We start from the raw sequence: 20,851 nt of genomic DNA on the forward strand, positions 1-20,851 counted from the left end.
CCTCGGCATCCAGACCTGGTTTAAATTGCAGGTCCTGTATCTTAGTTATATTAAACTTGTCTTTTCTTCACAAAACTTGCTAGGATGGTGCATTTTGACCTACTTATGGACTTAAAATTTTGACTTGGGTGCTGAATCTGGGCCATGAATTTCAGATGCTGGAGGAAGTTATGGTTTTTGGAGCAAGTTAAAGTCTTTCAAGCAGGTGCCCTTTGATGACTATATCTTAGTTATTACTAATCCTAACTTCACCAAACCTGCACAGAAGGTGCGTCTTGTATACTTATGACCTTGACAGACTTGAACGCAAAAGCTTCTAATGCTGAATGAGGTTAAGGTTTATGGAACTGGTTTAAGTTTTTGGAGCAGGTCCCCTTGATAGATCATAGTTCTTTGTTATTATTGGTTCAATCTTTCCAAAACTTGAAAAGATGATGATGCTGAATCAGAGCAATAGGTTTCGGATGCTGAACATACATGTTGATTTGGCTTGACAGTGCCACAATTTTTTTTGACGTTTAAGGTCATCAAACTGAATTCAACCAACTATCATAATGCATGAAAGTCCTAACATCTGCATTATCCGAACATGTTTTTGTTTTTATTACCATTTTTACCAAATCTCTCTAGACTTATGAAGTTTGTTGAGCATAAAGTAGCTACTTGGATTAATTTAATTTGACAATTTCATAGAATTCATTTGTTTGAAAAAGTAAAAAACAACGCAGTTTAGCATTTCAGTTTTATTAGTTCTTTCAGATATCCAATCAGTTGGAAAACTAAATTTTCACATAATTTTCCTAATCAATACTTGTAAAACGAATGACAACTCCCATATCACTGGATATAAGTTCAAAAGTTGATAAATAAATTCCCTTCTGTTCAGTGTAGTCAGATGGAGGGTGTAGTAGTCACCTCGTCACATGACAGTCATGTGATTGATATTTACAAATAAAATTAGTTTCAAAATAGGTAACGCTGTATAAAATATAAATGTATCTGTACAAAACACAGGCTGCACAACATGAAGTATCTCTACACATCATTGTTTTTCAATAAGTTATATTACAATGTACATTTGATGATATCTATTAATGGTGAAATACAATACACATCTGTGAATACACACAGTGAGAGTAATATTGTAATACACATACCTGCACACCCTCACACACACATTTGATCCACACTTTTAAGTGATATAATGTACAGAAATCTAGCAGTTTATAAACATCCCTTGACAGAGCATTGCAGAGATCAGAGCTCTGCAGAAATGCTTACAATCATACATATATATTAATATACAAAACAACATCAAACCCTTAAAGCTGCCTCTGACGTTCCCCTATCTCCGTAGAAACAGGATATGTACATCTTTGCCAAAAATTGTGCTTTGAAGATCTATTTACAGAACCTTTAATCTGATGAATAAACAGTATAGCATTGATGGTTTGAATTTTCTTAAAATCAACGGAATATTACGGCAATAGAGGAAATTTCATGTGGTTTCTGAACTAGAACTGTTTCAGGATTTGAATTTTTTTCGTAATTTCGCCCTTTATAGTTACTCCCTATTTAGTTACTGCATAAATGAAGTGGAAAAAGAGTTCAATAAGGAAAAATATTATCAAAATTCTAAATCATTGCTTCATTTTCTGTAAATCATATTGGATGCATTTTCTGTAAAGTACATGTCTACTGGATGCATTTTTGACATGCAGGAGTAATAATGATGTGTGTTTTGAAACATTTTTGAATGTAGATTACTAGATGTCTAGATACATGTACTCGAGGGTATGTTTCACTTTGTTTACACAAAACTGCCTGCAGATGCACCGATCGTAACTCCTTCACAAAACAGATTTTACTCAATATACATTAACATGTACTTGCGAAAGACTACAAATAAGAGCAATTTAATGTTACTTAATCCTTTATAAAGTAATAGTTCCATGAAAAAAACATATGTGGTATATTTTGGAACAGCACTTTAAGGAAATAGTTTGGAAAAGTCTAATCTTTATCAAATTCTAAAATGGTCATTTGGCAAAGATTTATTATTTTTGGTGATACAGATACATGAACATGTAAAATGAATTATTGGTTTTATTTCTATAAGCTACAATTAAGAAATCAACATTTGAATATAAATAAGAATTGGAATGCACTGGTTTCATAAAATGAAACCGCACTTGACAGCAGTCCTTTAAGGGAGCTTGGGAAATTAAGCTGTTTAAGTACTCCTACGTGGGTTGTTGTTCTAGTAATATTGATTGTTATCACATGTTAATAAGGGCCAGTATTCTCAAGTTCTGCCACATTCTAAGTTCAGGTATTGCTGAATTAGACTTTTCAGTTAACCGTATTCATTCTTCACAATACTCAATCATTCAGTATGTTTAATGCTTGGATATCTACGGTAGAATGTACAAAAATCAAATTCACAACGAAACTAATACAGACATGTACTATATCAAAATAATCGAAGAGCTTTGCTGGGCAAAACATTTACCTTTAAACACACTTTGTGCATATTTAGATTATATGACCTTTTGACTTACAACAGAAAAGGATATAAAAAAAGACTTTGTTACTATTCTAAGATCATCAACAACAAAAATCTGGGTCCGTCTGGTCCATGAGCAAAATATTCAGATAACACAGGACAAAATTTTGACCTGATAAAGAGACAATATTTTTCTTTTCGATAAAAAAAAACCTGACAATTTTGTTACTCATTTCAGATCTCAGAATAAAAAAAATTAACAAAAAATATTTTCACTCACACTGCATGGGCAAAGATTGAATGAGTATTAGCATGCTGGTTTTTAAGTATGGAAAGCTTTGAAAAAATATGAATGAAACTCAGCAGATGGAATATACTAATACTAGAACTGCCTACCACACATTTTCCGTAACACACTCAAAAGCACTGTTTACATTCTTCCCAGGAAGGAAAGTCTTTATTTTACAGCTGATAAAATTCAGCACTTTTCATTTTTGCTTACTCTGAGGAACTCGTGCCCTATTGACATTCCACAGAATAGGGTTGGGCCATTGTCTGCTACTTTTGGGGGGCAGCTGTCTGTTTTGTCAACATATCCGCCAACATACTGAAACCTGCCAACATACTAAAGCTCTGTCACTTTAGTTCACTCAAAGCTCAGGAGAAAAACTTGGAGAGTGTATGTGGCCAAAGGTTCTTGGCAAACTCTTCAAATCTCACAAAAGAAGTGCTGGATGGCACATCCGTCTGACCTGCACCTGCATTGTCCAGGCCATACATCACTTTAGGAATGTTTTGTAGAGGAGGGTGGACTTGCCCAAGGAACGTTCCTGCTCCATCAAGAACAGCACGTCTCTTAGTGTCACTCTTTTGATTCTCTGTCTCGTACTTGTCTGTGAGAGGGAGAGAGTAAATAACATTGAACACACTAAAGTTACATTACCTACTAACTGTATTCTGGTATGCACCATATTAAAATCAAGACAGGACTCAACCATTTACAATACAGGTACTTTAATCAGAAAAAAAAAATAAAGGAACTGTAATCTGCATGTACATGTGCATCTGTGATTCAAATCCACATTTGCCTTTACATGTACTGTACGTGTAATCTTCAGATTAAAAAATGTGCATGAATTTATATAAACTTATAATATGCACAGGTTCACTTGTTTTGATATTCAGTGAAATTTTCTTACCGTTTTGGAAGATGAGCTTCCTCCATTACTGACGCTTAGCCCTCCACTTCCAGACTGCAAGCAAACACAGTTTCTTTATACAAGCACAATACACAGTAAGATTGTCAATACACATAGAGTATCAATCATCATTCATCAAAGAATCTATATCCATCAGTATGTAAATTAAAATATTAATGTTTTAATAATATCTTAGAAATCTTGGTACTGAACACAAATCAGTGCTCATACAGGAGGAGGTGATGAAGAGAAAAACTTTATCTTGCCAATGAAAGTAAAATTAACAGTGGACTTACAGAACTGATCTCTCCAAAGTCTGTTTTCCTCTTCTTGCGCGGTCCTATAGCTGCCAGGGCTGTTTGGTTGGCCTCCTCCTGCCTCATCCGTTCTATCTCAGCCTGTTGTAACTGTAAACAAAGGGGGAGTTACTTCAGACACAGTGTCATTATAATTACTGGGCTAACTTGAAAATTTTCCCCATCTTCCAACAAATAATTATAATGTGTGATTTTTTCCTTTGAGACTACACATTAAAGTGTGATTTTAAAAATTGCCTAGCATATGTGTAAATAATCAAATACATGTTCAGGTACAAGTACCAAGTGCTTCATGATGCATCAATTATTTAGTAATGTGCCATGCTTTCACAGCGATCCCTACCTCTTTGGCTTTTTGTTTTATCTTCTGCTGCTCAGGGTCTTCATTTTTCGACCGACTCTGAAAAAGTAAATAGAATCTTAATTAGTCCTGTTCAGAACCTTGATTTCAAACTCCAACAGCATTTCGTATTTTCATTGATACCGATAATAAATAATTTCAAGTTATACCTTTGCTGCCTTCATTATTTTTTCCCATTCTTGATCATCATGGCGTTTTTTCTCCATCTTATCCAGCTCTTCGAGGAACTTTAGCTGTGATTTGGCATCAGTAGAAGCCTCAAACCTCTCATTCATCTGGAAAAGAATTTGAAGATGACTTGCAAACTGCACAAGATTTACAAATATAATCAAACATCTATACATAAAAGAGCACATACTTTTATTTTTCCTACAGCGAAAAACCATTTATAAAATCTGTGAAAAAAACTTTTATCCCAAGGATTTGATCAAGGAAAAAAGTTTTTATCAAGTGGTTGACGAAAGAGCTATCCATTTCACATCAAAGGGATGAACGTTTCATTACACTTTATATGTGTCTGTTTTTACTGTCTAATAATTTAAGTGAAACTCTTTATTGTTGGAAAAAATTTCAACCCTACTACAGAAGATCAAAATTGACATAAAAATTCCATAGAAATTTTCCGAGGGGCAAAGAGCACATTTCATATCCAGGGTATAGCTTTGATATGTATATAAACATATAATTATGAAAAATAAAGATATAGTTTTCACATTCTAAATTTCATTTACAGGAAACCTTTCAACAGAAATATCATACCTTATAAATTTCTATTCTGTGCTCAGCTATAGTGTCAAGTTTTTCTAAGAGATCTCGAAGTCGTTCTTGTGTCGCATGAGAGACCAGGTTAGCCACATCTGACGAGATGTCATCTATCCCATGTTTCTTTGCTGCAGAGGGAAAAAACACAACAGCCTATCAGAATGAGCGATGATTGTTTTGAAAATTAACGCGGATTTCTGTCAGTTGTTCACTTTTAACAATACATGTATTTGCATTTCACTTTGAACACATGTACTATAAAAATGGGAAATTTCAAGCTCCACTTGATCGAACTATCACCTTTTTTTTTTATTGAAATTCTGAAGCAGTGTGATTACCTATGGCTGTTATTCGAGCCAGTAAAGGACCATGGTACAGAAAGGCCTCATCCTTACAGGAGCGGATTTGTGTCCCGATAAAGTCAGCATTACTCGCTAAAATATTCTTACTTTCTTCCGAGAGGTTCACACCACCCATAGTGGCAACGTCATTTATGTCATCATCATCCCTGTAAAAATAAAGTAACTCTTTTTCCTCACAAAACTTCCATCTCACAATAAAGTAAAACAAGTGATGCACATTGATTTCTTAATTTTTTTTTCTTAAATTTTTTTTTAATAAAAATAATCCATTTAAAGAATAGCCAAATGCATATTTGAACAAAAAATTTGATTCTATCCTATTCAAAATATTTGACTATATTATAGATAGCAGACATTTACATATGAATCATTAACGTACGATTTTGAAGTCTGACAACTTACTTGAGAGAATCATATTTGGTTTTTTCTTTGTGGGGAGTGGAGGTTCGACCCTGGGCAGGCAAACCTGTGTGATGTGGAGCCTTCCCAGTCACTGCTGTCACAGTTTTGGGAATTCCAATCTGTCAGAGAATATTTCAGCATGGTAAACACTGGCTAATCAGTTATTTACATGTGAACTGAACACACGAGTAGGGCATGCATTGTAAGTGATACAATATGATGTATTTTTCTATCTAAATCTGAATTAATTTTTTAATGAAGAAAAAACCCACAAAGTATCTATCAACAAAACTTATGACAATTTCACAAAAGAAAGGGTATTTCAGTCAAATACAGACGTCTATCCACATAGAGCCCTGTCACTCTACTACAAAATGATAACATTACAAGTTGAGATAATGTTACAAAAGAAAAAGTATGTCAGTCATATACAGAATGCATCAACACGCTACTGCTGATAAAACTGTCTTACAACGTGTTGGCCTCGGACAGCTGCGTGATGAGTGGACGGATGGAGTTGAGTGTGGACTAGGTTGCCTATGGATACCACGGGTTGGAGGACCTCGAGGGGAGGAGCCTTGACGTCTTCTATCGTCATGGTGTTGGCTATTAATGCTTGCCGCAGGGCTGGCAGACTTTTCTACAAAGCATAAATATCACAAAATCAAGAACATGCTGAAGCTAATCCCTTCTATCTAAACAACAGAACGTTTTCAACTTACAATCAATTTTCAGGACTGATGACAAGAGATAGAAAAACAGTTGACTGATTAGCAGGCCTCTTGTCAACGACATTCCTTATTTAATAAATCATTAATCTAAAATCTGAGGTTTTACCTCAAACATATGTACAAGGATTGGATTTAAGAACTGAGTTGAACAATCATTAAACGTTGCTGATGGCAGAACCAGGTACCTTAAGGTAAGGTTTGCGGTTACAGGGAGATAACTCACACATTTTCATTGTGACGTAACACCAACTACCCTTTATTTCAGTTATGACGTCAAAATTTATATGACGTCATAATTAATTTCATTTTTTTTTATTTCGCGGTTTTTTTTTAGTTTCAATGAAAAAATAAGAGGACACATGCATTTTATCAATTTCCTCGAAAACGAAATCCGCATCATATGGTTTTGAATAGTGTTTTAGAAACATCAGATTACACATATTCTAAGATACGTTTTTCCTGAAATCGTAGGACTTGGAAAGGTTTCAAATAAGATGTTTTCGTTTACATAATAGTAGTCCAAAATTAAGACTTTTGTTGCAGTTTATTTTATTTTTAGATAGCTCATCAGAAATCGATAAAAGTGAATCATAATATTCATAGTGATATTATTTTCGAACATTTTAAGCATAAATAACCCCCATAATAGTCACATATAAAATGTACATATTTTCACGAAATTGTTTACATTTCATCAAAATGAAAATTGGAAATCATGAACTTTGACCTTTTGTAGTTATAAAACGGGACGGGCAAAATTCATTTGAATTTCATGAGAAAAAAGACTCTAGTATAGTGAACAAAATGGTATGTAACTTTGGTACAACCTCTAAAAAATGCAAGCCGCAAACCTTACCTTAAGGAATGGCACAAGATATGGTTGAGGTGAAGAGCGAAGTTCAATCTGCAACTTCTCTGTAAACGTTTGAGGTTCCACTTTTCCATCCTTGAAAATGAAAAGAACATTTGTTGATGATTTTTAAATGGTTATTTGATGAATAATATTAATAAATTTAACAAGCAAAAAAAAAATTCAAACTTTATCTTACTATGAGGCCCTGAATTAGCTCTCGGACATTTTTGACTGTCTGTTGAGGTTGGCTCTGGGCCAGTTTCATAAGAGTGGACAGGAAATTCTTGCATTTTTTGACATTGTCTGGAGGCTGCTGGGGTGCTCCTGGAGGGGAAAAATGTGTAATTGTGTTGTATTTTTTGCGATGTGAATGTGATCATAAAATCAGGAAAACAAATAAGATTGTTGTGAAAAAAAAAAGAGAATTGCATTGATGATCCAAAATAATGACAACACATAGTATACCTGGCAGGCTGGTCCTACCTGAAGGGGTAGTGTGGGGGGCTCCAACAGGTGCCGTGGTCCGGATCAAGGTGGACACTGGCGTGGCTGTGGTAGCGGCGGTGCTGAGATTTACTTGCCGGTTCATCCCAGGCGGTTGAATTGTCACAATCTGATGAGGGCGAACGGGACCTGGCGAATTGGCAGGCTACAACAAGTTATGGTAAAATGCTTATTAAGTACATACTGTCTGCAATTCGTTGTGGCTCAGTAACATCTACTTAAAGTCAAAAGGTTTTTGATCTGCACAGTCTAGAGAATAAAAAAAAAAATCTTGTTTGATCATATCTGTCTTACACCCCATTATGGGCTAGGAAAGAACATAAAAAATGTTTGCGGCATATGTATCGATTGCCAAATCTGACCTGTCTAACAAACATCCGGTGCCCCGTTGCTGCACTGGTTGCTGCGGGTTGCTGGATGACAAACACCAACTGTCCCTGCTCGTTCCTGACCAGCTGAGCTCCGGGAGGTATCTGAACACCAGGTGGTAACGCAATAGTGTTTTGCTGCAATGCAAAATAGAAAATGGTCAATGTATTATACGTGTAGTTAGTTTGCATGATATTTGACAGAATTTGGTTCTGCAACAAGTTAGAGTAGATTTGATTTAGCTAGTGCATTTCTTTTTCTATGTATTCATACATGTATAATGTAGATACATGTTGCTATGTTCTGTGAAAAAAGCTAATTAGAATACATGGCCAAATGTAAAATGTTTACAGTAAACAATGCTCATTTATCTGTTTTGGCATTAAGGTTGAGAGAGAAACCCCCAAATGGCAAATGTTTGCATTTATTGATCAACACAAGAGGATATTCTACTAGTTGAAGAAAAAAACCCTATCTATTTATTATCATTTATTTGCATGTTTCATTTCCCTAATTTCGAGGCAATTTTGGAGGATGTTAAAATGGGAATTAAGAACTTAAGAACTTATCTAACAAGGGAAAAAGTTTAGAATATTAGAAATTATAATAGAACAAAAGTGTTTTATGTTGCGAAAGGAAATTACATGAATAAGTTTAAAACATGATACATAATGAATTTTTTTTTTATGGTAGATGGATTCTGTTTTAGATTTTTTAAAATTATTTCATCTAAATCAAATAAATCATGACCATTTGTTCTTAATAAAACCACACTCATAACAATACAAAAACTTATCATTTACATATCAAGAAAAAAAATTAATAGACTATTTTTGTCTCCCTTATCCAAGATTTTTTTTTATGATTACACTGATCTAAATCCTATCTAAATAGTATGTTTTTTTTCTGATGGATATTGTACGATATGAGCATTATACCACAAATCATCTATCAAAGTATCATTGACCCATTAATTACCTATCCATTATGTTATTATATAAATATCAATTATCGAGCCACATCAGCTCTTTACCAAGAAGGTAAAACATTCTGACGTGTATCATTTCATTCAAGTATTAATAAAAACTTGTTAATTTGAATAAGCTATCAGAAAGTTATATTTTAAAAGAGTTGACATCCACAACTTGCCCACGAGCAAAATTTAAAACTGAAAGTAGGCCTCATTACAAAGAAAGTACACAATGTTTAACTTAATTTTGTGGAATTTTTTTTTTTAAATCTATACATTGTAATAATTATATATATCAAGGTATTTCATCATAGTTTTAAATTTATCAGAATTTTCATGCCAAAAACTAAGTTCTAGTTTCAAAAATCATCAACTTTTTTTTTTTTTAAATCTCAATAGTATTTAGGTAGCTGTTTTTCAAATGATTATTGGGGCAACTTTTGCACCATGTATTTAAGAAAGCTAAACATGCTATTGAGAATGAAGATCCATTGCCTGAACAATACCAAAAATTAAAATTGGAATTTATGTGTGTTACTAAAAGAAATAATTTTCACCAAATTGGACTGATATTTTTCACAGCAATGTAAAATTGTCTTGCCATCTAGTTTTACAAAACTTATTTTCTTTTGACACAACAAGGAGGATATATGGAAAATAAATTCAAAATAGATAGTTTTGTTTCATATGTAAAATAATTATGGAGAAAAAAAATTATGTAGCATATATTCATCAAAATACATGCATATTATGAATATGTTGTCTATAAAATATGTAATCTATAAAAAATGTAATCTATAAAAATAATTCACACCGTTGTTCCTGGTCTGGGTGCAATGCTAATTTGCTGAGGTCTGAAAGCGGCACTAGTTGCCATTCTGGGATTGATATTTTTGCCTTGAGTCATTTGAACTGTTCCAGTCGGACGTGTGGCAACAGTACAACCACTCACAGACACAACATGCATCTGTGCACTCGACGAATGAGTTGTGATGATTTGAGGTTGCATAACAACTTGAGATGGGTGAGTCTGGCCAGGTGTCCTAACAGTTATCACACTTGGATTTCCGGTCACTGGTCCTTTTCCCTGCACTAAGTGAACACTTGGATGAGGCACATTGTGTGGTGCACCAGGCACAGGTTGTATTGCTAGTTGGTGCTCCTGCTTAACACCAAATCCTGAGCTTGGAGAACCTGTCTCCTGTTTCACACTTAAAACCCCTCTATGGGGGGATCCCACAGGTTCATGTTTGATATTCACTATTTGAGTTGGTCCAGGTTTCACATCCTGACTAGAATTTTGGTTTAGCGGACTACTGTGTGTAGACCGTATGACAGGTTTATGATCAGTTGCATTAAAATTAGCACTATTTGCAGAATTCACAATACTGCTCACATTTGGTAAACTTTGTCCATTGTTTATCACAACTTGATTTGGTGTTGATGAGCGAACACTTGCGACACTAACATTGTTAAGCTGTCCTGATACTGATGGTGATGGCGAATTTCGAGAATTTGCAACCGTCTGTGGATGAGAAGCAATTCTTACATGGTTCACAGGCACTGGAGAGTTCCTATTGATATTGTTTGCATTTACAGATAAATCACCTCCCTCACTGGAATTCACGTTTGACACAATAGAATTTAACCCTAGTAACTGAGACTCAGATGTTTTAAGATGAGATATATTTGAACTATTTAATGCTACATTATTTTGAATTGTCATATTCTTCGAAGCTGATGTTGGGAAATTATTTATAAACACAGTAGAAGTGCATGCTACCGGAGCACTGGCATTGCTAATATGGTTATTGTTCATAGAAGCATCAGAAATAGAATGTGCAGTGTCCTTATGTGTTGTGGAAGCTAGCTGTGACTCCAAAGAACCAACTAAGGCATTAACAGCATTCTCGTCGATTTCTGTTGACAAAATATCGTCGAGAGAGTTCGTGGTCGCCATTTCACTCCACAGCACAACTTAAACTGAAGTACGCATGCTCAATCGCAAGAATTATGGGAAGTATTTTTGAAGTTTAGCGCCATCTACCGTCCAATCATAATAGATCGCCATTTTGGATAGGATAGACTCCGGACGATAGACAAATAGCTGGTAATCCGCCGCCATCCTCCGTTATTTTTGACGCTCAAGCCATAAGGCGTCATGAGTGGGGGGATTCCATACCTGGGCAGTAAAATCAGCCTCATATCGAAGGCAGGAATTCGTTATGAAGGCATTTTATACACTATTGATCCCAATGAATCGACTGTTGCTCTAGCAAAAGGTACGTGAAGGTACCCGTTCAACATATTCTAAATGAACAATTGCTGCAGACAACAAAACAGAAGTAGCAAGGTCTTGAATACAAGTAATGTTTAATTCCCTACAGCTGTCATTGCTCTTAACGGGTAGATAATTCTTAGCAGAGTATAGTCATCTGTCATGCTGCACAGTCTTAATTCATTAAGACAAAGGTCTCGTATACAAATTTAGAATTCACCAATGTTTACTTTATGCTAATGCATTTTAAAAAGCATTTCAGACGGGTTAATTATTACATTTTACATATGCAATGTTAACTTCTTCATAAAAGTGAAAGATAATGTTGACATTAATGTGATCTACTTGGATCCAGATAAAAATTGTTGCATTTGGGCAGAATTCAGCTTTGGTAGTAACATCACAGACTTTCAGGACAGTCCCTCATTACTATGGTCACTACTTCTGTTTGTTTAAACCCAGATATTGATGTGTCTTGCTTGCTTTAATTTTGCAGCATGAATTTTGTATTATTTACCAGTTTAGAGCTTTCCTGTCATTATTTTGGGTATAGTTCCAACTATTTCATTTCCTAACGAATAAGCCTTCTATATGAAATGAGAGAGATTTCATTATATAATGCAGATATATATGCAATTGTGATAATTCAGCGGCAAAATTGAAAGTGAGTGAAATAACACAATATATCTTAATTTAACCCACAAGCCATCAAGGGTCTAGAGGTTGTGACAGACTGACCCAAGATGTGGATAAAGTAATTGTTCCAAATAAATCCTAAAGAGAGTATGAAACCTTTTTATATTATTATGTCACATCTGTTCTGTTCACCTTACTGCTTTATTGGCTGCTGCTTTGTAAAGGTAGCAACATTGTTAAGTGTAGTTCTCCCAGATAATTATATAATACATATTCTAAAAGATTAACTATATTTTGCTTGTGCATATGTTTATATAAAGGATATATTTTTAACATTTTGCTAATTTTTTACATGCATGTAAAGAAAATACCTAGTAGGTTTGGTTCATACTGCTTCTTTGAAAAGGATAATCAGAAATTACTTCTTCTTTTTTTCAGTTAGATCATTTGGAACTGAAGACAGACCAACAGATCGACCTGTTGCTCCTCGTGATGAAATCTTTGAATATATCATATTTCGTGGAAGTGACATTAAAGATCTTCATGTGTGTGAACCACCAAAAGCACAGTCTTTACAATCATCCATGCCACCACAAGACCCTGCCATAGTGAAGGTACATTTCTTTACGTGTTTCAGTCCTCTTTCGTTCTGAATTTAAATAAAGTGATTCTTAAATTTCGAGTTAAAAAAAAATTCCCATTTTGTCTCCTGTGTTTAGTCCTCTCAGCCAACCTCATCGGGTTTTCATCAGCAGGGTGGTGGCGGTTATATTGGATCGTCCTATCAACCGTTTGGTGGTCCCCAGTTGTACAGTCAGTATGGTCAAGGAGCAGCACCTCAGCCCTTTGGAGCTATCCCAAACCAGTCAGGTAGTAAATTGCGCATGCAGTGTTTTTCTTAGTATTTATTTGTTTTGATCAGTTTCAGTTGTGAAAGGTAATATGATAGTGATGTATACACACATACGTGGGAGGTCGGTGTTAAAATTGCTGAATTTGAAAGCAGGTTCCCGTGGTCCATCTCCCAGTTTTAACCGTGCTTCTCCTACCGTGGATCAGAGCATACAAGTGGGTTCTCAGCAAGCTATTCGACGCCCTGGTGCGTAATACATGGCATACCACTACGAGCTTTGCATGTGATTAAATAATTGCACTAAGTTTTGGCATATCATTCAACATGCCCAACACATCACTAACCCTAACATGGCTAAGACTGTGCAAAAGTCAGAAACATTTGTTATGTTCGAAACTTTAAGGCTTCTACAGTATCTTAGTTTCATCTTACCTTTATGTAATATTCATACCTTGTATATCGTCTTATGCAGTTTTGCTTGTATCCTACTTTGCTATCAAGAAAGGCAGATTTTGATAGTATTGTATTTGTACCCTGTTGAATGGATTTGTTAAAAGTTTTCAGTGAAGTCAAATGTGCTGCTGTTGAGTAGATGGGTATTGCAGTATTGCTACTTCTTGCCCTTTGCATACGAACTTAGTATTTCAAATTTGCTTCTTTTTCCTCATGGCTTACTGAATAATGGGTTTGCTATTTATCCAGAAACGCTCATCAATGTACAAGAAGTTTCAAGTTTTCTTTCATTTCACAATCTTTGCTGCTAATAAGTCTCATTTATAATACAATAAGTACTACTTTTAAATCAATCTGTTTTGATTGATAAAGTTTTGTTGATTTAACAGTTAATGTTCTTTAATAATTGATGGTGAAGGTGATTTAAAATAATTTTTTTTTACTAGTACACACCATTTATTGATTGTTTTGACACCTGTTCACTGATTTACAGAAAAGCATGAGTTGGAAGACCATGACAGTTTTGGTCTTGAATTTGAAGGTTTGTTGATGATTTTGCTTTTGAAATATTAATAGAATAATATACTGATCAATTTAGTTTTTTAAGTATGATTTGGGAAGAGACTTTTTTAAAAAACAATTTCAAATTTCAAGATATTAATTTTAGGGGAGGATTATTTATAAGTTCTTAATTACCTTATAAATTCTGAATTTGTACTTCATTTCCAGGGTCAAGAGGTCCGACTCCTCCAAGTGTTCATTCAAACCGAAAGTCCCCGACTCTAGACCAGGGAACGCAGGTATTTGGTGTAAGATAATAGATGCAAAGTAATAGTTGGGAAAGAGCAATAGCTTGATGAAATATAATCAATGGTTAAACAAACTAAGAAGAATTGCTCCTACTTTCTCTTTAAGTCGCAAGATTTTAATTTGTAATTTATTATGATAAATGGTATAATAATTTTTTTTACACATAATTTAATAATTTATGCATCACTTCTTAATGCTAAAAGATTGACAAAGTTAAGATCTCATTTTAATCATGATTAATCCAGTAACATTCATAAAATATGTTGAAACATTATTTGTGTGCTTTAGATGAGTCCAGAGAAGGCACCGAAAGGAGCACAGCAACACAGTTCACAAAATCAACAGAGCCACAGCCAACATCAAATGGGTGATAGATCACGGAGAAACCAGCAACAAAGGCCCCAGTCCTCAAATACTTACTCGAGAGGAGGAAGGGGAGGATTTGAGCGAGGTGGATTTGACAGGGGAGGTGCCCGGGGTGGAAGAGGAGGACCTCCAGATAAGCATGCTTTCTATGGTACATTTTATGATTTAATTTTCAATCAACACTAATTTTATGAAAACATGATCTTTTTGTCAGCTCCCAAGATTTTGCAACAGGCACACATTAAAATCTAAACTGGTTGGAGCATGTATTACTTGCACTCAGTGTTTCTTCAAAACAATATCGTAATTCACTGATTTACCATCTCGGTTATATTTCTGTAAACATATTGTATAATCACTGTGTTGATTTATCTGTTAAGGGTTTTCTTGCCTTCTAATCCATGCATTTGATATGCCGATAATTATTTATGCTATCAATTTATTAGGAGGACCACCAAGGGGAAATGCCTCGCAGAGAGGACCCAATAGGGGTAACCAGAGAGGTCCATCATCAAGGGGAAGATATCAGTCAAACAGGAAAGTGGAATCTCCTCTCAAGTTCGAGGGCGAGTTTGACTTTGAGGAAGCAAATGCTCAGTTTGATAAGGATGAGATTGAAAGGGAATTAAAAGAGAAATTAACAATAGGTAAGTTTTATGTAATATGTATCTTAGGGACAAGTGTTAAAAAGCATTTTTTTATACCACACTCTGAAGTAAAGTGGGATATTTGTTTTACCCTTGTGTGTCTGCCTGTAACAAATTTCTGTCCCATTTTTCTCGGAAGCTATTAATAGCAAAGGCTTGAAATTTTTACACAATCTTTGTTTAGGTATTTGTTCTGATCTGACGTCAACTTCTGTGAAATGTCAACTGCTTATTTTGTATATTCAAATAGTGTGGGTTTCACTAGTGAGCATTGGCTCGCAGATATCATGTTTCTTCAAAATTAAAGATTATTGATATTTAAAAACAATACAAATTTTATGTAGAATTTGATGTTCATGAAGGCCAGTAATATCTGCAAGATGAAATTATTGTGTACATTTGACAATGCTAATTTTAAGGGGGCAGGGCTTATTTTATTTGAAAAACAGAAGATGGTATGTTTTACAAATGACAATATTTTTACTGTTCTTCGAAAGAAATATTAAAAGCTATATATTTTGAATCTTGTCAATGTTTTGTAGTAATATTAATAATTTATAATTCAGGCTCAAGTGAAAAGAAGGAAGAAAAGTCTGTTAATGGTGAAAAGGAAGACAGTGTAGAAAATGGAGAAGATGAAGTTCCTGAAGATGAAGAAGAAATCTGTTACGATAAGAACAAATCCTTTTTTGACAACATTAGTTGTGAAGCAACAGAGCGTGCCAAAGGGTTGGTTGAATTAGTACCTACTTCATTATCTAGACCAATACATTGATTTTCCTGACTATTGATTTGTAACCTTCCCAATTTTGTGGTTGATGAAGCCAAATGCATTGCATGTATATGATAAACCTCAAGAAAAACTCATCAAACTCTTCGGTAAACCTGCAATGTTTAAAAATTATCAACAATGACTAAATGTTGCAACTTTAATCAGATAGAATTTGACTATAATTATTTATCTTAAATAGAAAGTCAACTCGTCCAAGTTGGAGAGAGGAAAGGAAATTAAATGTGGAGACGTTTGGCCTCTCTGACAACCCTCGTCGTAACTTTAGAGGGAGAGGAAGGGGCTTCTATGGAGGCTTTAGAGGAAACCGAGGAGGTGGAGGTTTTAGAAACGATGGATATCGATCCGACAACTACCGAGGCAATTACAGGGGATTTAGAGGTAGGGCACATAGTCAAATGCAAATATGAAAAATTTGCTGCATTAATCAAACAAAGAAGTAAGTTTTAATTAATTGGCGGATATAAAATAGGGCGTTGCAAATCAGTTGAATTCACAAAGATTATACACAAGGGAGCAAATTCAGAGACTTTTTAGAAAGCTACATTTAAGCAACTCAATTAACCATATGATGTACCAGTATATTTTGGGAAATATTTTTAAGGCTTTGCATTTAATTTACCACAAGAATGCAAATTTTTTAACTAGCTACAATCGATCAATTTGCATAAACTAATTAAGAACAACACCCAGGGGAAAAACAGGAGTTAAAGAAAATGAGGGGGTTAAGTTTTGCTCCTTCTTGTATGTCTCTGCTGAAGGATTTATTTTTAACTTTGTTATAGGAGGTTTCCGACCATCATCAGGGAGAGGTGGATCCAGTGGTGGTGGCAGGAGTCAAGGATGGGTGGACTACGACTATGATTACGAAGCAGCAGGCATAGAGAGACGAGGAAACAACAACAGAGTAAGTGTCAGACAGACAGCTGCTGGTTCATTCAGCTCCAGAAGCCTATTCTATGAAGAAACTTGTGTGTGAAAGAAAGCTCTGCTGATTCAATTACCTACCTGTGATTAATACAGCAACAGTTCTGTAACAAGCTGAAAAATCTATTACATTTTTTTCTAGAAATTTATTTAGGAGATATGTAAAAATTGTAGATAATAAACTGGAAATGCATGCAGTTGAGTAGTTGAAATTGTTTGCATTCATTACACCGGTATATAGTACATGTACATATATATGATATAAAGTTTGATTATTTGAATTTTTTTGCAACAAATGGGCAACAATTAAGCACCTCATCAAAATACCTATAATCAACAAACATAACTAGTATCTGTAAATGTGTGTGTTTTTCTGCAATGTACATTCCTGAACCTTGGTGAGATTGTAAAAACACACAAGTTTGATTTCATCCTACAGTTAAAAAATTGTTATAGCAAACATGCTTATAATGAATTGATGCTTAAAGTGAAGTGGTTTTTATTCCCTGTAGGTTTTTAACATACTGTGAAGCTAACAGATATAACAAATTATGTTTATAACAAAGCAAATTCCCCTTTCTCTGGCACTTTGTTATATAAAGCTTGTTTTACTGTACATTGAGTCTATCTTCGACCGCCTGATAATGCCATGTACCAGTTTTTGTCTGCATTGAATTCTAATATATAACAACATTACTGTTTCAGAAAGCAGCAGTGCAGTCATAGACAACATGAAAAACTTGGATTGAGATGAAGGAGTCACAAGAAGGCAGCTGACAACATAGGGACACTCCTGGATGTGTGGACAAACTTTTGGAAGATGGTGTTTTCATGGAGTGTCATTTTCTGTGAATTTCCAAAGAGAATCCCTGTTTCAAAACTTGGAAGTTTTTTTTGCAGATTTTGGCAGACTTCTCCCAACTTCTTTCAACTCTTGTCACCTGAAGAAGCAATTTAGTAAGAGTGGCAAGCAGTTGTAAAACTCAATTTCCAGATGTACTGTATACAATATTAGTGCTACTGCACACCATTGGAAAACCCTGGTGTACATGGACATTAACTTTAAGCTTACTTGCAACAAAATATACTGTAAATTTAATATATTTCTTTAAATTTTTCAAGCGGGGTTGCACTGAATTTAATTAGTTTCATAAAAGAATCAAGATAGATTACTATTGAAGCTCTGCAAGTTATTAGATCAACAGTATGTTTTGCTCTTGAATAGAAGGTTTGGTTTTACTTGAATGAAAAAGTCATATGATAGAAAAGTTCACTGAAGTGTATTATTTTTGGTCAACAGTTGGTTATTATCTGACTTGGAATATGCAAAAAGAAAAATGGAAATTCAAATGTAAAATATTAGTTGGCTTTTTTTTCATCTTGATTATTTGTATAATTTTTATATATTGGGTGTTATGCAAGAAAACAAACTTTTTTCAAAATGAGTTCCTTATTGAATAGATATAACAACATATTAATATCAATGAATTTAAGAAAAAAAATGGCTGGGACATGAATAAAACCTTTTTTGTGATGAAATAAGGCTTTGTAGGCTTGCATACATTTGAGAGATTTTTGAAACCAAATGCTTTATTTGTAAATAAAAGAAACAATGTTTGTAATAGTATGACAGTATTTGATATTTGCAGTTGTACTGAAAGAAGTCTTGTGCATAATTATTCGATTTGAAATGGGCAGGGACTATAAATCTTGGATCAGATTGTTCACTTCATCTTTAATTAATCTGTATGTATTTATTATTTATTTAAGAGAGAAAACAATACAACGGCAATTATCAGCAATATTTTCTTTCCTTCCTTGAAAGTTCATGCCACTAATGTGAAAAACCTACTTTTGAACCTGAAAGCAACTTGATAATGATGCAAATACCAGTGTCCCTCTTGATTCTCTGAAGTAATTGGCATTCTGAAAGGGAAATCCATTCTTTATAGACAAATAAATCTGCGGTATGTGATCAGTTTCTAAGCAGTGGAAGTGAGGATTTCAAATAAAGAACAAATGCAATATATTGATGTATTTTTTGTTGTTTATTTTAATATATTTTAAGACACTGGAATATACTTATTAACGAAGCTTGTGTACATGGCAGCACTTTTCATGTGCACTTGTTTCTACAGTGAAGTTTACCTTCATACTATAAGTAAAAAAATAAAACATTGTGAAAGTACCTACTTTATATGATATACATTCTATGAATTGCAATTTGCTTTCGGAAGAAAAGCTGCGGAAAAATTCTTGGTACTATTTACAAATTCATATATGACATAGTGTAAACTTAAAAAAAAGGCTATACCATAAAAATAAATACAAACAGAAATGGTCATAAGTGCAAGTCGTTTGATTGCATATCGAATTAAGAAATAGGAATCATTGAGTATTATGAGGTGATCAAATCCAATCAAGGCAGAATGGCTTATGATTGACTTAATTATGCCCGACTGTATTTGATCACCTCAAATTATTCGAAGATTAATTACTTATTACTTTATGATTTTATAGATATTCAGTTAAATATTTGATATTTACGTTATTTTAAATTTGTATATTTTCCCAAACCCGCGTTATTGGTGAACTGTATTGGACTATATGTTACAAAATAGACGTAATTCTATCACTAGAAAATGTAAATATGATAGAAGGCTAAAATATAGAAACTTGCAGTGTATGAGACAAAGCATTTACCTGTTAAGTAAGCTACTGCATTAATATTTTAGGGGTAGTGATCAAAATGCCTATCTTTTTCAATGCATTACAGAGCCAGCGGTAGGGAATTGACTCTATCTGCACGAGACTGAATTGCATTTCATGACCTGAAATGACTTTTTCAGTTATAGAAATACAACTGGTCAGACCATCCTGAATATATTTTTGTCGAAACACAACGATGGGTTATTCTCGTTACAGAGTCTTAGTCTATATACTAGCAGTTAAAATCCCCATTTCTACTCCAAACAATTGTATACAAAGGTTATGTTAATACGACTTTTTGGAAAAAGTTAGAGACAGATTCGCAGTGTCTCCTGGTGGCTCTTGGACTTTGTTATCAATGACTTTTCCGATGATCTTTAGAATTAGAATAATGACAAAGAGTGACACAATCATATAGGCCGATAGAATAACACAGACGATCTGCACGGAAGATATGACGAATATCCAGCACATCACAAAAGCACATGACATCATGGATGCCACCACCATAAAAGCTATACAAAATCCTGCCAACAAAATTACACCAAATGTCTTTTGTATTGAACTTGAAACTGTTTTGGTCGTCTTGGTGATAGCGGATACAAGATATAGGGCGATGAGCGAAGTGATGACGACCGTGAAGACGAGCATTATGGGAACGAAGGGAGTGAGGAGCAAGGTAAATGCCATCGCCATCACAATCAGAGCGAAGATGAACATCAGTATTCCGTTCAGAGCCAACAATTCAGCATTTATGGCTGTCCTGCATGCCCAGTTTATCGTTGAGCATAACTGAGATTTGGCCAGTCGCTTTGGATTGACTCCCAGAATGAAAAGAGCGTTATTGCAAATTTTGCCGGAAATGAAACCGACAAGCTCAGCAGACGGTCGAAAAAATATACCCACGAAATAAAGGACGACATCTCCGACCATCTGCACAGCTTTGTTCACTGCATTGCCGTACAAAGAGAAAGGAATAACCACAATGGTATCCGACATGGTCCTTTTTCTCACAACAGATTCATCCATTTTAGTCATGTGTTGAT

The 20,851-nt window shown here is 34.6% G+C and overlaps 2 protein-coding genes across 12 annotated transcripts; one reads left to right on the top strand and one right to left on the bottom strand.

The window, feature by feature from the left end:
• Positions 1 to 728: 728 nt before the first annotated feature.
• LOC105328629 (transcription initiation factor TFIID subunit 4) lies at positions 729 to 11,340 on the bottom strand. 2 transcript variants are annotated; one of them, XM_066078976.1, is made up of 14 exons: positions 10,151 to 11,340; positions 8,360 to 8,503; positions 7,977 to 8,142; positions 7,690 to 7,817; positions 7,497 to 7,586; positions 6,382 to 6,549; positions 5,910 to 6,028; positions 5,484 to 5,653; positions 5,143 to 5,273; positions 4,533 to 4,658; positions 4,366 to 4,422; positions 4,002 to 4,112; positions 3,706 to 3,759; positions 729 to 3,399 (listed from the first exon to the last, which is right to left on the bottom strand). In XM_066078976.1, exons 1-14 carry the CDS (start codon positions 11,294 to 11,296, stop codon positions 3,286 to 3,288), a joined length of 2,724 nt encoding a protein of 907 aa, XP_065935048.1. In that variant the 5' UTR covers positions 11,297 to 11,340; the 3' UTR covers positions 729 to 3,285. The 2 variants fall into 2 exon arrangements, with proteins under 2 accessions (XP_065935048.1, XP_065935047.1); XM_066078975.1 differs by having other exon boundaries at positions 7,959 to 8,142; positions 10,151 to 11,339.
• Positions 11,341 to 11,380: 40 nt separating this feature from the next.
• LOC105328630 (protein LSM14 homolog B) lies at positions 11,381 to 19,125 on the top strand. 10 transcript variants are annotated; one of them, XM_034481922.2, is made up of 12 exons: positions 11,381 to 11,618; positions 12,689 to 12,864; positions 13,003 to 13,120; positions 13,254 to 13,349; positions 14,050 to 14,097; positions 14,286 to 14,356; positions 14,655 to 14,883; positions 15,179 to 15,379; positions 15,946 to 16,108; positions 16,351 to 16,550; positions 16,955 to 17,076; positions 17,802 to 19,125. In XM_034481922.2, the coding sequence occupies exons 1-12, from the start codon at positions 11,498 to 11,500 to the stop codon at positions 17,820 to 17,822; spliced, it is 1,566 nt and encodes a 521-aa protein (XP_034337813.1). In that variant the 5' UTR covers positions 11,381 to 11,497; the 3' UTR covers positions 17,823 to 19,125. The 10 variants fall into 10 exon arrangements, with proteins under 10 accessions (XP_034337813.1, XP_019922922.1, XP_034337812.1 ...); XM_020067363.3 differs by having other exon boundaries at positions 11,382 to 11,618; positions 12,970 to 13,120; XM_034481921.2 differs by having other exon boundaries at positions 11,382 to 11,618; positions 12,970 to 13,120; positions 13,257 to 13,349.
• The last annotated feature ends 1,726 nt before the right edge of the window (positions 19,126 to 20,851 follow it).

The sequence above is a fragment of the Magallana gigas genome, chromosome 3, assembly GCF_963853765.1.
Source record: "Magallana gigas chromosome 3, xbMagGiga1.1, whole genome shotgun sequence".
In the NCBI taxonomy this organism is placed as follows: Eukaryota; Metazoa; Mollusca; class Bivalvia; order Ostreida; family Ostreidae; genus Magallana; species Magallana gigas.